General features: G+C 44.3%; 2 protein-coding genes across 7 annotated transcripts in view; one reads left to right on the forward strand and one right to left on the reverse strand.

The window, feature by feature from the left end:
- The first annotated feature begins 547 nt into the window (after window positions 1–547).
- Window positions 548–2562, forward strand: LOC119555888 (probable tubulin polyglutamylase TTLL1). 3 transcript variants are annotated; one of them, XR_005219942.1, is made up of 4 exons: window positions 548–995; window positions 1058–1203; window positions 1266–1637; window positions 1740–1881. XR_005219942.1 is itself a non-coding variant. In XM_037867553.1 (4 exons), exons 1-4 carry the CDS (start codon window positions 667–669, stop codon window positions 2498–2500), a joined length of 1482 nt encoding a protein of 493 aa, XP_037723481.1. In that variant the 5' UTR covers window positions 548–666; the 3' UTR covers window positions 2501–2562. The 3 variants fall into 3 exon arrangements, 2 of the variants coding, with proteins under 2 accessions (XP_037723481.1, XP_037723482.1); XM_037867553.1 differs by adding an exon at window positions 2269–2562 and having other exon boundaries at window positions 1058–1637; window positions 1740–2080; XM_037867554.1 differs by lacking the exon at window positions 548–995 and adding an exon at window positions 2269–2562 and having other exon boundaries at window positions 1078–1203; window positions 1740–2080.
- LOC119555887 (partitioning defective 3 homolog) overlaps window positions 2556–16411 on the reverse strand; it is a 42326-nt gene continuing 28470 nt past the window's right edge. Inside the window, exons 2-9 of one of the 4 annotated variants that reach the window (XM_037867549.1) lie at window positions 11818–12155; window positions 7826–9526; window positions 7137–7759; window positions 6785–7072; window positions 6032–6711; window positions 5460–5964; window positions 5071–5175; window positions 2556–4384 (exon numbers count right to left, since the gene is read on the reverse strand). In XM_037867549.1, the coding sequence (XP_037723477.1) occupies window positions 3880–4384; window positions 5071–5175; window positions 5460–5964; window positions 6032–6711; window positions 6785–7072; window positions 7137–7759; window positions 7826–9526; window positions 11818–12000 (4590 nt within the window). In that variant the 5' untranslated portion in view covers window positions 12001–12155 and the 3' untranslated portion in view covers window positions 2556–3879. The remainder of the gene's footprint in view (window positions 4385–5070; window positions 5176–5459; window positions 5965–6031; window positions 6712–6784; window positions 7073–7136; window positions 7760–7825; window positions 9527–11817; window positions 12156–16411) is intronic. The other 3 variants (XM_037867550.1, XM_037867551.1, XM_037867552.1) reach the window with 3 other exon arrangements.

Consider the following 16411-nt stretch of genomic DNA (forward strand, 5'->3'; position numbering starts at 1 on the left):
CAAATATTTGTGTCAAAGTCAGTTTTTCAATCTTTGCGGTTTTGGGGTTCCGCAGAAGGTTTGTCTTTACCTAGAACCCAAGAAAAAAACCTAATTCTTGGGCAAATATTGCACTTTCAAGGGAATTAGCACTTTCATTTTCTTCACGGGGATTATGCAAGCGGATCTGCCGCTGGGAAACAGTCAGATTTGGTCATTAGTCTTGGGAACAAGTCAATTACCATAATGAAGCCGAATGAAAATTACAATGGAGCTAAAAATTTGATGGTCAGAAAAATTAATTTTTAAGGAAGAATCTAAAGAATTCGCGCTGTAAAGGAAAAAAAAATAGGAAAATTCAATTGATCTATGGAGATTTATGTGGTAGTACCTAGTAAAAACTACAACTTATGAAAAAATAATCTACAGGGCCTCGATAATATAACTTCTTGCGTTAACTAAACAGCAAACATAAGCCCTATTGCATTGTAAAACAAAATTATGACAGAAAAGGTTCTTCACTAAATCCAGATCTATATGCGATGCCGAGGGCATCAGCCAGGCCAAAACTAGATTGTCAGCCACTAAACAACGATCGCCTCAAAATTAGGGGAAAATTCCAAGTAAGTATTATAGAGTGTTGGAGTCCAACAGAGGGAGAACCCAAAACGCAACCGCCCAACGAGCATGAAGAGCCAGACCAGTGCTCTGAGGAATCTTCGCCAGAAATGCGGTGGCAGTTGCACCAGTGACGATGACCTGCCCGAGGTGAAGATAATCAACCCGCCGCTCATCGGAGTGCAATTCATCCGAAGTCGCCTGAAGCCGCCAAAATCCCAGAAGGGCATCTACTACAGCACGGATTGGGAGAAGTCGGCGCTGGTCAGCAATTTCCATAAAAGGGGATGGGTACAGGTGCCATCCTTCAATGGCGAATGGAACTTCTACTGGGCCTGCACCCAGAATTGTCGCTACATCTTTGGCATCGATCATCCGTATCGCATGCGATCTGATCAGTAAGTAATATCACGGAATCCCTTAATTTGAAGATGTGCAACCAACAGAAAACTCCCCGTAGAGTCATCAACCACTTCCCAAACTCCGTTGAGCTGTCGCGCAAGGATCTGCTGATCAAGAACATCAAGCGGTATCGCAAGGACCTGGAGCGACGAGGTGATCCCCTGGCCCAGAGCCATCCGCCGGACACGAAACTGGGCATTGGAGGTACGCGCTACAAGCACCTGGACATCATACCCATGACCTTTGTCTTGCCCTCTGACTACCAGATGTTTGTCGAAGTCTTCCATCGCAATCCGGCCAGCACATGGATCGTCAAGCCGTGCAGCAAATCGCAGGGTGTGGGCATTTACCTGGTGAACAAGCTGTCCAAGCTGAAGAAGTACGCCTACGATGCCCGCACCTTCTATCCGCAAATCAACAGGGACACCTGTGTGATCTCCAAGTACATCGACAATCCCCTACTCATCGGCGGCAAGAAATTCGATCTGCGACTCTTCGTCCTGGTGACCACGTTCAATCCGCTGAAGGCGTATCTCTATAAGGAGGGTTTCTGCCGCTTTTGCACCGAAAAGTACGACCAGACCGAGATCGACAATGTCTTTATGCACTTGACCAACGTCAGTATCCAAAAAACGAACGTAAGTCACCAGAAGACCGCTTTATAATACAAATACCACTCATACTACATGTTTTATTCAGAATTTATTTCATCGCTTTATATCTTTATAAATGACCCGCAGCAAGAGTACAATTCGATCCATGGTGGCAAGTGGCCACTCCAGAATTTGTGGCTCTATTTGGACAGCCTGCGGGGCGAGGGCGTTTCGGAGATGCTCTGGAGCCGCATCACCGACACCATCAGGCACTCCTTGGACGCAGTGGCTCCGGTAATGGCCAACGACCGGCACTGTTTCGAGGTCTATGGCTACGACATCATCATCGACAATAACCTGAAGCCCTGGCTAATCGAGATCAATACGTCGCCATCGATGCACTCGACCACCACAAACGATCGCATGCTCAAGTCGCGGCTAATAGACAACGTCCTGGACGTGGTGGTGCCGCCAAATAGTTTGCCAGAGTAAATATTTTGTATAACAATCAGGTTTAAACATTAAGTGGTTTCGTAAATAATTTGAAGTTAAAAGTCTAATTTTTTAAAGTGATTTATATATAATAGCAGCTGAGTGAAGATAGGATGCTGAAGAATTTTGATCCCCTTCTTTATGGTACTCCAAACTTATCCGTAAATATGTATCCCAACCTTAGTGAGCACTGGAACAAGACACCCAGTCCTGAGCTTCTGAAGAACTTTACCGTACTGAAGCCCATTCCCACATCAAAGCCGCCAGCGGAAGCTACCGTTCGACGCAAAGGTAGATCGTCCAAGAAGAGAAAGTCCAAGTCCACCACAGCAGCTCCAGACGCCGGCTCATCCACTCCACCGCCCGCCGAAGGGGAGACCAAGATAAAAAGGAGCACCAAGCTGGTGGGGCGGTGATAAACCCTTATCCTTAATCGTTGGGTGGTTGTCAAAAGAAAATCGTACTGGACTCTTTGTTTATGAAAATTTGTAACTTTTAATTCGCAACTCTGTATTCGGTATCGCACAAATTACTTAGAAAGTACACAAAATTAAAGTATCGTATATATTCGCTATACATGTAGGGCTTACCCACTAGTTCGGCTTAATCGTATGGGTTCGTATAACTAAGTTAAGCTGCTTGTCTTTTTTAGAGACCTGGGCCGCGGTCGGCTGCACAAAACATCTTTTCTAAGCTCGATAATCGATAGAACAAAAAAAATTGCTTCACTTACTCATATAGCTATACGTATATGGGGTGGCTATAAGTTTTACTTTTCGCTTCTTGCAAATCCACACGTTTGCACACACAAAATGGCGTCCGCTTTAAAGCTTAACAAAACAAACAAGTTCTATGTACAACTCAAAAAAATATATAAGTAAATAGTACAAAAAAAAATATATTATAAATGACAATGGAAATTCTTAAGACCTTTCGTAGTTTTGGAATTTGATGTTGTTCTTTTTTTCTTGTTGGCTTTTGCGTAAACTAATTATGTACAAAGGCGTTTGACTTGGACTTAGAGCTAAAGCTTAATACAATCGGAAATCGATGTTGTTTATTTTAAACAATTAAATCTAAGCACTCGAAAAATGGTTAGCGCTTTACGGGGGAATACTTTCCTTACTCGTTACTCTCTTGGTTTCTTGTTCGCAAAATATGATATCTAATATATGTGTTCATATATATATATATTGTGAATTGTGAACTTAACTTAGATGTGTGTCAGGGTGGGTCAATTGGTTTGAAATCTGATGAATCAAAGTAATATTCTTGGCAATTTACAAATATAAAATCAAGTTTATCCTTTTCTAGCGGACCGTTGAAAATATTATACTGGTTCTTTCCGTTTAGCAAGAAAACGTCTAGGCTTCGTTTGCTTAATCAAATATCACGGATAAATATGTATATATTAATTAAACAGGATATTAAATAAATAATATAGCAACCTTTCCCTTGGTTTCTAAGTGGAATTACAAATTCTTTTCAGACCTCAAAAAATAAAACATATTTTCTCCTGCCCACAATGATGAATTCCATTTTGGGCTTACAATTGATGTGGAATACAAAAGTTTCACTTTAAAGATTACAATAATCAACCCACCCCCAACGTGTGTGTGTGTGTGGAAAATTCATTTCATCCAAATTAAACAACTAAGTCCCCCCCGATTATGCAATGTGTTCAGCACTCGGTGGCAAAGTAGAATACCTCCACCTCCTCGTTGACCTCGCTGATAATGGCCCGGTTTTCGGCCAGCACATCGCGAGTGGCGCGCGCTTGCGCCAACACCTATAGTCACACCTTGGAGGCGTGCGGCTGGGAGCCGGCGGCAGTGCCATATTGCGATTGTCCGGACATCTTCTGGACGGTCTGGTAGGTGGGCTGCTGTTGCTGCTGCTGGAGCTGCTGCTGCTGATGTTGCTGCAGCAGGTGGGCGGGTATGCCGCCAACGCTCTGCTCCCTTATGGTCACCTGGGTCACGAAGGGTCCCCGACTGCGGGCACTGCTGTTCAGGCTGGCTGGCGAGTAGCCATTCATGGCCGCCGCCTTCCAGTGCGGCACATTGATGGGCGACGAGGAGGACGAGGCGGCGCTGCTGCTTTGGCTGTGCTTGATGCTGCCCACCCTCTGCTGCTGCACCGTCTCGTACTCGTAATAGCTGCTCATGGGTCGCACTCCTCCGTTGGACTGCGCCTGCGGCTGCGCCAGGGATCCCGGCTGGGAGCCGGAGCTCGTCGAGTGCATGCTCACGTCCTGGGAGCGGGCACTGCGCTGCGAATGGTAATGCTGATGGCGGCGACTGCGAAAGCAAGCGGGGAATGTTCATGAGTAATTTACAAAATGCTGAAGTCATGGTTGTTAAGTGTTCGTCGGCGAAAATAAAATTTTAACAAGCATTACGAGTATGCAGCCAAATCCATTTATTTTGTGATGGGGTGCAGGGCAATTTACTGGTGCCCTAATATTTCATTTTAACGTTTAAATAATGCTTTAATAACTATAAATTTAAAAAGGAAATATTAATGATAAAATCTAAGTGTGAAGCAACCTAGGTTTTTTGTCGACACTAACATTAATAATAATAGCTAGCTTCTCATAGAATACTTAACAATTCAGGCTGCACACTAATTTTTCCATTGGCCAAGTAATTTTCTACATCCTTTAATAGGATAGGATAGGATAGGATAGTATATTATAGGATCTTTAATTTAAACTAAAAACAAGACTTTTTGTAATAGTTTCTGGGATCTTGGGAGCTTTCCATTTTAATATTATATCCTAATATTTATTAAATGGATTATTATAAAATATTTTCAATATGTGTTAATTTATACTACTGCGTAGTTTGTAAGAAATACTAAAGCGTCTTTGATTGTATCATGCTTTTAGCCCATTACCAAAAAGCCGTCTGCACAGGGGGATCTGTATGGGTAGTGTGGTTGTGGGTTGGGGTTTCGGGATTCGGTGAGTGGGTGGGTGGGTTACCTTTCCGCCTCGACCTTGATGCGCTGCCGGATGACCTGCTGTCGCATGCACTCGAGCGTTGACTCCGAAAGCGTTTCCGAAATGGATGTGGCGGAATCGTCTCCACTGCTTCGTTAATTATTTTTACCAGTGTAAATGTTATGGTGTGGGTGGTGGTGTGTGGGTAAGTGTGCGTGTGTGGGTGGGTGGTTAACACATAGACAACAACATAGATACACGGACACGCGGAACAGAGAGAGAGAAAAAAGGGGCGAGAAAGAGAGATACGACACATATGTACAAATGTGTTGTTAAATGGATAACAAAGTTGGTTAAACAAATGAAACTCGTTAAAGTCCCGACACCGGCCAAATGAAAGGATTGAAAGGGATGTGCGGGCCCGCTCTCACCTAATCTGGTGCTGCTGATGCTGCTGGTGCAGATCCTCATAGTTGGCATAATGCGGATATCGATGGTTGAAGATGTCGTTCTGGTGGATGCCATTGCTACCAACACCATTGGGAGCGGGCAGCGGTGGCGGCGGCTGGTACGCCGGCGGCTTGCCGTTCCTCTCCAGAGCTGCCAACGCAGCGGCGGGTATCTGTTGCTGCTGCTGGTGTTGCTGCAACTGCTGCTGTTGCTGCTGCTGCACCTGTGGCGATGTGGCTGTAGAGACCACTGAAGTGGGCGGCGAAATGGTCACCGCATAGTTATCCACCGGCACCACGCCATCCTTGCGATTCTTGCCAAAGCGGAACATGTGCCCAATGCCGCGCAGGATGCTCGGCTTCTTGGCCCGCGACGACTTGCTGCCATGTTTGCCATCGTTCAGGGAGCTCTGGAAGGGTCCATTGCGCTGCGACGCAAAGCCGCCCTCATGGTCACCATCCTCCAAAAGCCAGGTCTTGCGGGGCTCTAGAGATGGAAACATGGGAATTCGTCATTATATTAAACAAATAAAAATGTATGTCCCAATACTCACTGTTGGCATCTGGTTCGCTGACCACCGCCGCCCGCAGACTGTCCTCCCTGCCACGTCCACGCGGCGCCCGCAGCGCCTGATGGCCACGCGGCTCATCTGACATCTGCAGCTCCTGCACCATCGTCTGTAGCGATTCCAGCGACGAGGACTTCTTCATACCCAGCGATGGACCCAGATCGCCCAGCTGATCCCTGGCCTCCGCCTCGGCAGCTGCCAGTTGCTGCTGCGTCTCCCTTTGCTCAATGCTGGATGCAGTCTTGGCATGTTTATATCCCGAAAACTGGGCATTAGCACTGGCTATGCGAGCCGTGAGGGATTCAATGGAGCCACCGTACACAGCCGACTTGGTCAGCTGGATGCGTCGCTCGCGCTCCCGCTCCTCGCGCAGTTTCTTGTTTCGTTGATAGGTTCCAGTCTCGCGGGCATCCAGCGCCGCATGGTGCTTCTCCGAGATGCTGCGACGTCCCAGGGCGTCGCGCGAGAAATGCTCCACTCCCGAGTTGGTCTCCAAGCTCAATTGCGACGAATAGGTGGCATCAAAGTTACTGGACGTTGACGGTGTGCCCGGCACCACCACGGAATTGATGGATGGCCCCTGATTGCCGGCGGCCAAGCTCTGCGATGGATTGGCACTGCTCGCGTTGCAGTGCTGCCCATCGTGCGGACGCGCCGGCAGGGTTCTGTAGCGAGGATTGGGTTAAAGTTAGTAAGTAAATAGAGGTGTCTTGGAAGATATACAGTTAGCAGACTTACGGTGACATGGGCTCGGCGTCGTCCTCGATAAGCAGCGCCGTGTTGCCATGGCCAGTGAGCAGGTGCAGCTGTGCCGGCGACCAGTTGTCGTTGGTGGCCATGTGGTAGCTCTCGTTCCGCAGAGCTGCACTGCTGCAAATGGGCGCTGCAGGCAGGCGGCGCTGCTGTTGTTGCTGCTGGTGGGAGGGATGTGGCTGCTGCTGGTGGAATGGCTGCTGTGAGGATGACTGCGCTGAGTTCGATGAGCAAATGCCACCGGTTAAGCGATCCAAAACGGGGTTGCTCCATCTGTAACACAATACATTCGGTTAATCTCCTCTTTTCATATTGGCCAGTCCTAGCGATTACCCACCTGTTCATCTCATTGCCGGCACTTCCACCACTTCCGCCGCCATTGCAGCGCTGCTCCCGCTTCTCCGGACTCAAGTAGATGACCGTGGCTCCGGAATTATCGCTGGCATTCGAGCTGCTGTTGTTGTTATTGCCGCTTCCATTCGAATTGCTGCCGCCGCTGCTATTGCTATGGCTGTGACTGTGACTGCTGCTGTGGTCCAGAATGTCACTGGAGCTGGCCGATCGCAGGATCTTGCGGCCCACCAGCAGTGTTATGGTGCCGGGGTGTTTGCCGGGCGTGTTGACCATCGCACGACGCAGTGTCTCCATGGCCTCGGCATTGTTTTGGCCACGCAGCGAGACTCCATTAACGCTAAGCAACTGATCGTTCATCCGCAGGCGACCATCGCGTGAAGCCGCTCCGCCATGGATCACATTCTTTACGAATATGCCCAAATCGCCGTCGTGCTTCATCAGTCCATTGCTGCTGCTGGAGGCACTCGATCCGGAAGCGTTCAAATTAGAGCACGTCTTGCCCTTCACACTGACCCCCAGACCGGCCTTTTCGGTGTCGTGAACGGGAATATGGAGGGTCAGCTCCTCGCGGGAATGCCAGCTGTTGCTGCTGGGTGGCAGGCTGTCCTGTGGGTTTAAGAAAAACTATATTAGTCAGGCTCGAAATCCTCTAGAGCTTCTAATTCAACTTACATTCGAAGCCGCCGACTCGCTGCCCGCATCGATAAAGTGCTGAGATTCGTTGAGCTGCGACTGCTGCTGATGTGTGAACAGAGATCGGGCACTGCTGGATTTTTGGACCGGAATGGGAGGCGCTGTAGCAGCGACTACAGGTGGAGCCACTGGTGGAGCTGCTGGTGCAGCCACCGCCACGCCGGCACTCTTCTCCGCCGGCTGATCAGCCTGCTCCGCCAACTCCTGCTGACGGGAGACCACTATCCTTACGGTGGCTCCCGCTGGCATACCCCTCAAAATGGACACCACATCTGTTTGCGTTTTCCCAGTCATGGGAGTGCCATCAACTTCCAGCAAACGATCCCCGGGCTTCAGACGACCATCCTCGATGGCAGCTCCGCGTGGCAGGATATTCTTAATATAGATGGGGCAATGTCCACCGGCGGGATTATCGCGTGTTGTGACCGAGAAGCCCAAGCCATTGGGTCCCTTCTTGAGCAGAATTTCGATTTTTCTGCCCAGCTTACGGGTATTGGCCACCTGCAGGGAGGTGCCGACGGGAGCAGCGTGTGGCTTGCGGGTGGGTGACACCGTGGCCACCTCCACCATCTCGGCCACCTTGGAGTCCCGCTGCTGGCGGCGATTGCGATCACCGCGCAGTACTCGAACCCTCAGTTCCGAGCTCTCCAAGGCCCGCCTCAGTTGCTCCTGGACCTGCGACTCGGTGAGTCCTATCAGCTTAATGCCATTGATCTCCAGGATGCGATCGTCGCGACGCAGTCGTCCCCTTTCGGCACGACTGCCCGGCTCCACGTGTTGCACCAGCAGGCCACCGCCGTGCTCCTTGTCCGGCAGAGCAGTGAGTCCCAGCGGACTGCCGTACTCGTTGATGATCAGCAGCATTTCGCCATCCTTCTCCCGGATGGACTCGTACGCCTGTCCCAGTGGCTCCTTTCGCTTGCTCTCCCTGGGCAAGGACTTGCTGGAGTAGGCACCACTTTGGCTGTGGCCGGAATGATGGCCACCCTGCTGATATGACTGCTGGGCTGGCGGCTGATTCTGCAGCTTTTCGGCCGCCTCCATCCACTTGTAGCCGTTGCCATCGCCCAGAAATTGCATGGACAAGCGACCGGAGCGGGCGAATGGCTGATGGTTGCCGGAGGAGCCTCCAGCGCCATTTGTCGCATGTGGCTGCTGTTGGTGGAGCAGCTGTTCCTTCAGCTGCTGACTGGGATCGTCATCCTCCTCCCACTGTGGCGATAGCTGGCCACCGGCTTTGTCCAGCAGCAGGCGCTCCGGGGAATCCCCGCCAGCGTAATGGGGAGCCGCCGCCGACCAGCGTTTGTTACTGCCCTCGGCCTTCAGGGAGGCCAGCAGATTGGGATCACTGCTGCGGCGCACCATCAGTCCAACTCCCAGTCCAGCCATCGGACCCGATGTGGTGCTGGTTACCTCGATGTGCGGCGTGGACAGATCCCTCGGACAAGTGGGCGCCTCCGTGTTGGTGGGATCACGGAAGATGTCCGGCGAACCGGTGCCCACAGACGAACTACCCGACGCCCCATCGCCGCCACCCTGCGGAACTCCCGGATCCGGTCCTGGGTCCTCGAAATGGGCCAATATCTGCTCCCGGTCGTCGGCCACATCGCGCACACAGTCATCCGGATCGAGGATGCCCGACTGTGTCTGCAGATGCGTCACGGTCACCCAGGAATCGGGCTGCAAATGGAAAAAACGAAATATTTTAATTAGTTTTATGGTTTAGAGAGGTGAAATTTTATAAATCATTATAACTATGTTCTTTAAATCCCTGTTGTTTTGTTTAAAATCCCCTTTAAGGCATAATTGGAACACTTGCTATTTAAAACCTTTTTATAGGTCTTTTACGATATAAAATCTATAATATTTAAATTGGTGTTTAGTAAATCTTTTTGCATGTACTTTTTCTATCATTATTTTATTACATATATTACTTATTAAATATATTTACATTTTCCCTAAATAATTACTTTATGCAAACTATACCCAAACACACTTGGTTTTATAAGTTCACGGTATAGAGCTTGTACTGTACTCTCAAGAAAAGAGGAAAAACTGAGACGTGCAGCTTTTGCATCTGTTATTCCCATTAGACTGGGGGCCATGGAAGTCGCGGAAGTCTTTCCCAACATCTAAGCCCTCCCCCAAAATCTCGAATCCGCAATCTTTAATCTTCAATCTGGAAGAGGCAATGAAGAGGCATCGCCTCACGGACTCACTTCTCACATCCCATTTGCACCATCTTGCACATCTGTGCTTCCGCATGGAGCAACCATTTTACGTGTTGAGTCAGAGTCACTCCGTCCATCCAAATCGCGGCTCACGTGGGCTCAACTTGAACTCCCTGAGCGACGCCTAATAAGCCAGACCACGACGACCTCCAGCGCCCCAAATTGCAATCTTCTCGTCGAGCTGAGCCAAGGAGCTGGCGGTGTTGCTTTTGGCATTCCGATGGATTCCACAACAAATGCCAAATGCCGGCCACCAGCAACAAGGGCACTCAGAGAAAATCTTGATATTTAATAAGATATATATCAGAGCTACATACGTTCTATGCTATTTTGAAAATGTTAAAACAAAATTGTTCCCATTGAAATAGATCATAAATTCTTGTAGCATAACAAATAAAAACCTTTCCAGTTTTATAAAATTAGCTCTAAAATGTTCCGTAACAATTTTAAAATACCCAAACATTTTGATAATTTGTTTTGAAATCTGTAATCCAAAATATCTTAACTGGGTCTTAATTATTTTGTAATTAATTTAAAGGAGTAGTTCCAATTTAAAAATTATTATTTTCAATTTTTGTTAAGGTTGTTTCTCTCATTTCTTTACCAGTTACAATAAATAATTATTAATCGTATATTTCTGTTACTTTAAGGACTATGAAAATTTACTTTAAATGTTGTTAAATTTTTCCTCGAGTGCATAAGAAACAAAACAATTGCATCATGGCTGGAAACCAGTCAAAAGCGTTGGAGGCTCAGCGACTGAGACGAGCTGCAGAACTGGAACGTCGAACGAAACGTCAACTTGGCGCAATAATTTCGGCTATTTTCGCGTCTTTTTCTTTATTTCTTTCAACGGTTCGCCTTTGTTTTTGGTTTGTTTCCTCACATGGTTCGCTCGATGTTTTTGTTTGTGGGTCAAAGAGCGCGCATTCAGGTATTTTATCCATCGGATGCAGCACCGATTTTTGGGATTAAAAATCGCGATTCGATGCGGAGAATGGAGCGTTAAGAATGCAGTTTGGACACAGCTGGTCAAGTCTAATGGTATTGGGATACTACATTTTTGGTTACTTATCGATTGGACTTCAATTAATTAGTTTAATTTTAAGCTATTAAAAATCAAATATCTTTTATTTAAATTTTATCTTAATCTGCTGGCCATTTTCGTCCCACTGTGCCTCATTGATTATATTTCTTTGTGGTCATTTGTCAATGGAAATTATGCGGCGACGAGAAGACAACGCGATCTCGTTCTCATATATCATAAAAAGATTGAAAATGCAATGTGGGCGTGACCGCGGGGCTAAGAAGTGACGTATCGAACTGGAGGAATGCCGAAAGAGATTGTTATTGGATTTGTCATGTGTATGATTCGGCACGTAGAGAAATATATCTTCAAAATCGCTAATAAAATGATTGGCATATTTCATACCTTATAAAAAATTACTATAGTTTGATAGGACTTTTTAAAGTTTTTTAAAGAAAACTATCAGAACATACTTTTAATGATTTCAGGATTAAACTCACTAAGCAATAAATATTTACACCTATTATCTCTTAATATATAATATATACCCCAACGATTTAGTTTAGAAATTCATTATCTTTTGTATTCGTTACTTTAATGGGTTTTTATATCAGTGTGTTCAAGTTTGTGGATTTTAAGTTTGTGTAAAGTTAAGTGTCATTAATTCGGGACATTCTATACATCATCGAATATGGTCATCATCATATCTTTACCTTCACACACGAGTAGGCCGAGGGCGAGGGCGGTCGCTTGGGCAGCGTGAGGGAGTAGGACTTGTGGAGCTGCCCGTGGGGAATCCCCTCGTGCTTGGCGGCCACCTTGTAGGTGTGTCGCCACCCAAAAAGACCGCCCAACTTGTTGGCCAGCGCCGGACATTTTGGCGGTACGTCGAACATGTCGATCCAAATTCGATCTTTGGTATTTGCTGTTTTTTTTGTTTTAAATATTATTTTCACTTTGTGTCGATTTATTTTTCGCGTTTTATTGTTCGCTTTTCGTTGGCTTTTCTTTGTCACTGCCGATTAATTGTATTTTGAGGAACATTTCACCGCTATATGAAATTTAAATGGTAGGTATTTGTTAGTTGTGACTCAACGCTTAGTCACTGCGTGCCATTGTTATTATAATTGTTATTGTTCTTGACTTATTCTTGGTTCTTATCGGTGATGCAATGCGGCAACTGTTAAGAGCTACCTCTATCAAAAACGCTATCAAAGTGCAGTCTGAATTGGCTGCCTTATCGGAGACACACGGAAATGCTATCTTCGGCACACTCAAAACTCAAAAACAGAACCCAAGTCTACGACATTGGCAGCAGTCCATATGAATTTATCGGTACAATATAGGGGAAGGTGCCATAAAAGAAGTGAATGAAGCTATCTTCTACGAAAGGGAATTTTAAAAATAACTTCAACAGTCAGATAAAAGAAATCGGAGTACAACTTAAATAAACAAATAATGAGAAATCCAAACCAAAATCAACAGAAGAAGCAGAAGTCAATCAAAACAAACGCACTTATCAAATTAGATATCGAAACCAAGACATATACAAAAAATATTTAGATTAGCGAAAAATTCAAGAGTGGTAGTTAAGGGTTATGTTTCCATTTTGAGAGAAAATAACCCGCTTTGCCACTTTGCACATTCACCAAAAATATAAACTCATTTTTCATTTGGGTTTACAATTATTTTACAAACTTGTTTTTCGGTTCTGAGAGTTTTGGCTGGCAAAGGCCTTTCCCAGGCAATTTTCCGGCTTGCACGGCTAGCACTTTATTTCCCCTTTACATACGCGCCTCTCTGTTCGTGCCTTGGCATTTTTTGTCTTAGTCTCTATAATATATAGATATGTATATACATATAATGCATTAATATATAGATAAATCAACTGACAGCGGACAGTTGCAACAGCAAAAAGGCAGTGGCAGCAACGACGGCAGGTTTGAACTCATTTCGCACACAAATTCGCTTTGATTATGCACCTGAGCAGCCTGCGAGTGCCATGGGAGCAAAAGAGATGGATGGTGAGACACACCTGTAATAAATGCGATGCCAACAACAACAATGGTCCGCATTTGAAGCGCCAACAACGCGCTGAAGCATGACAAGATATATCTCCCAAGTCCACCATCCCCCGCCCGCAAATGCGATTTATTTGCCTACTAGAAATTTTAGACTCAGCAAAAGGCAGTCTCCTAAGTACAAAAAAAAGCTGGAGATTCAGATACAGATACTTTCAAAATATATACACACACACTTATGTTTATATAGACCCCGGAGTTCGCATAAACATTTTTCCAGGCCGAGCCAATATTTGCTTAAGACGAAAATAAAACCCAAGTCGAGTGCAGAAATTAAACAAATTTTTGGTACTCGCGCAATCCACTGGTTGATCTACACAGAAAGAAAAGATGGCTACTCGTTTGTTTTATTTTTAAACATTGTTTTGTTTTTAATTTAAGATGAAATAACAGGCTTAATTCCTTGATGTATTTCTTGATTTATACATGAATAGTTATTCGCACGCTCATCGGAAGGTCAGAGGGTTGGAAATTCACCACCTTGTCTCATTCATTAGCATTTCCATTCAAGTGGATGTGGTCATTGTGAGAAACAAGTTCATTCATTCACTAAAGCATTCATTCATTGATTGATTTATCCATGCATTCATTTGCCTAATTGAAAGTATACCTAGTCAATAAAAACGTACCTACTTATATCGATTTCTAATTAAATTGAGTGGCTAAGAAGACTAATAAATTATAAATCCCACTATTCTGTAAACATAATAATTAATATACTTGCATTTTACACCTACAGTCATACAAAATACTCCTAGTCATTGAGTTTTTCATAAAGTACATAAATTATAGCTTGCTCACGTCTTGAAAAAAAACAATATGTACCTGCTTTATAAAATTATTTAAATTATTTTCCTATTTACTTGTGAATGTCTACCCATTTATTTAGTATACATTTCGATTACGAATCACGCACTTATTTGCATTATCAATTAGCAAATCCCTTCTTGGCTGCGATTATGAAAATATAAACGCTACCTGCATAGAAATGGCGATACTATGATGATGATCGCCCCGACCTTATATATCATATGCATACTACATATAATGGAATCAGCGCTGCCACTCCCTTGGGAAGAAATTAATTGAAAAGAGAAAAATACTCGTAAATTAGCATAAAATGCGATCATATAAGGTTTTACGATGCGGCCACGCCCCCGAGACATGCAAACCATAGACCCCCGCCCCCATTTTCGTTCCGATTCCTCCGTCCTCTCAAAGTGGAGCTTTCCGCCAGAGTTTTCAGAGATCAGTTTTTTAGCATTCAGCGCATTCAGTTTTCAGTTTTCCGAAAGAGTTGGCCATAATTCGCAATCAGGCCTTTAACAACCCACGAGATGCCGTGAGGTCCCGGTTCCAATTGGCTGGGGGGGGGGGGGGGGAAATGAAAATGGCATTGGAGGTGGAGGTGGGCCAGGATGGACGGGGGATAAATGTGAGTGCCACACAAACGTGCAAGAAATATGCAGGAGAAGAAAAGAAAGGCCAAATTACACGTTGTCATTATGCATGCCATGCAGCAAAGGGCGGGAAAAAATCAGAGGAAAAGACCATAATGAAGTGTAGCAAATGGCAGAAAACTCAGAAAAGAGTGGAAAAATGTATGCAAAAAAAAAATCATAAATAACTACAGCTAAGTGCAGCTACAAAGAGGCGGACCCTCAGGGGCGTGGCCCTCTATTGTAGATTTAAAAAACATTATTGTTAGCGCCGGGGCAAATAACAGAGTAATTTACCGTGAAAGAATTTCCAAGAAATAACTTTAAAAAAATATATATAAATTGCAACTACTTGAAATATAAAGATTCCCAAGATTTTAACAAAGTTAAAAATAAAAGATTATTTCTTATAGTCCCAAAAAAACTAACCCAACAAGGTTTAGTAAATCTGCAACATAATCAGATTTCCCACCATCGCAGCCCCAAGATAAATACTAAACTATATTGCTGCATGTGTGAGCCCAGATAAACAATTACAGTGGTCGGCATAAGTATTTTGACAAAATAAAAGTTAAGTATACTCATAACTTGAATTTACTTCTTGTAAACTATAGGCATCAATGGAAAGGTAATTTCAATGCCGTTTGAATGATACAATACATTTCTTTACCCATTCAGTACTTATTGAAAAGGACGAATTTGTGTAAATCAACTTTGAAATTAAAAAAAAAAACTTTTTTCCTCGTCTTGAAAACTTAAATTTTTTGATGCAAAAAGTTTCTTCAAACAAAAACAATAGTAACTGCAAAAAGAATTTTTCAAAAATCATTTTTCTTATATTTTTTATGAATTTTTGAAAATGCTTAAAAACAGGCATTTGAGCCATATTTTTGTCTTTTTCATACAAATTTTTTCCGACATTGTCACTTTCAAAAAATCATAAAAAATATAAGCAAAATGATATTTGAAAAATTCTTTTTGCAGTTACTATTATTTTTGTTTGAAGAAACTTTTTGCATCAAAAAATTTAAGTTTTCAAGACGAGGAAAAAAGTTTTTTTTTTAAATTTCAAAGTTGATTTACACAAATTCGTCCTTTTCAATAAGTACTGAATGGGTAAAGAAATGTATTGTATCATTCAAACGGCATTGAAATTACCTTTCCATTGATGCCTATAGTTTACAAGAAGTAAATTCAAGTTATGAGTATACTTAACTTTTATTTTGTCAAAATACTTATGCCGACCACTGTACATTTTTCTCTCGCTCAAGTAAAGCTTTCAAGACCCCAGAAAACGAGTGAAAGGAGAGAGGCGGCACCTTTTTAGCAGGCAGCCGATTTGCATATGATTAACACAAAGAAAGCAAAATAATATATCATCATGGAGGGTATTTACACAAATAATTAGCAAATAATTGAATCGAGAATGTCTGTTTTTATTTTTGCACCGATCTCCAGCTAAAAAAAAAAACATATGGCTGAGGGTGACAAGGGCAATTGAGGGTCAGTCGAGCTAAATAGAAAACAGATGCTCTTACTTAAACGGAAAACAGCTGAAAAGCCGTCGTGGAAAACCGAGTGAGGAAGGTGAAAATGCAGTCGACGCCGTTTAAGGCTATTAATGTCAATTGCAACGCTTTCTAATGGCCAGCCATTTGATTTGGCTTTCCCAATCACATTAAGCACTCTAATTATTATCAATCGGTGCGATGCGATGCGATATGATATGATATGATATGATATAGTGTGATATGGCATCGAGTGGGCGTCATCTAGCGTTTCTTCCA

Source organism: Drosophila subpulchrella, chromosome X, assembly GCF_014743375.2.
Source record: "Drosophila subpulchrella strain 33 F10 #4 breed RU33 chromosome X, RU_Dsub_v1.1 Primary Assembly, whole genome shotgun sequence".
Classification (NCBI taxonomy): domain Eukaryota; kingdom Metazoa; phylum Arthropoda; class Insecta; order Diptera; family Drosophilidae; genus Drosophila; species Drosophila subpulchrella.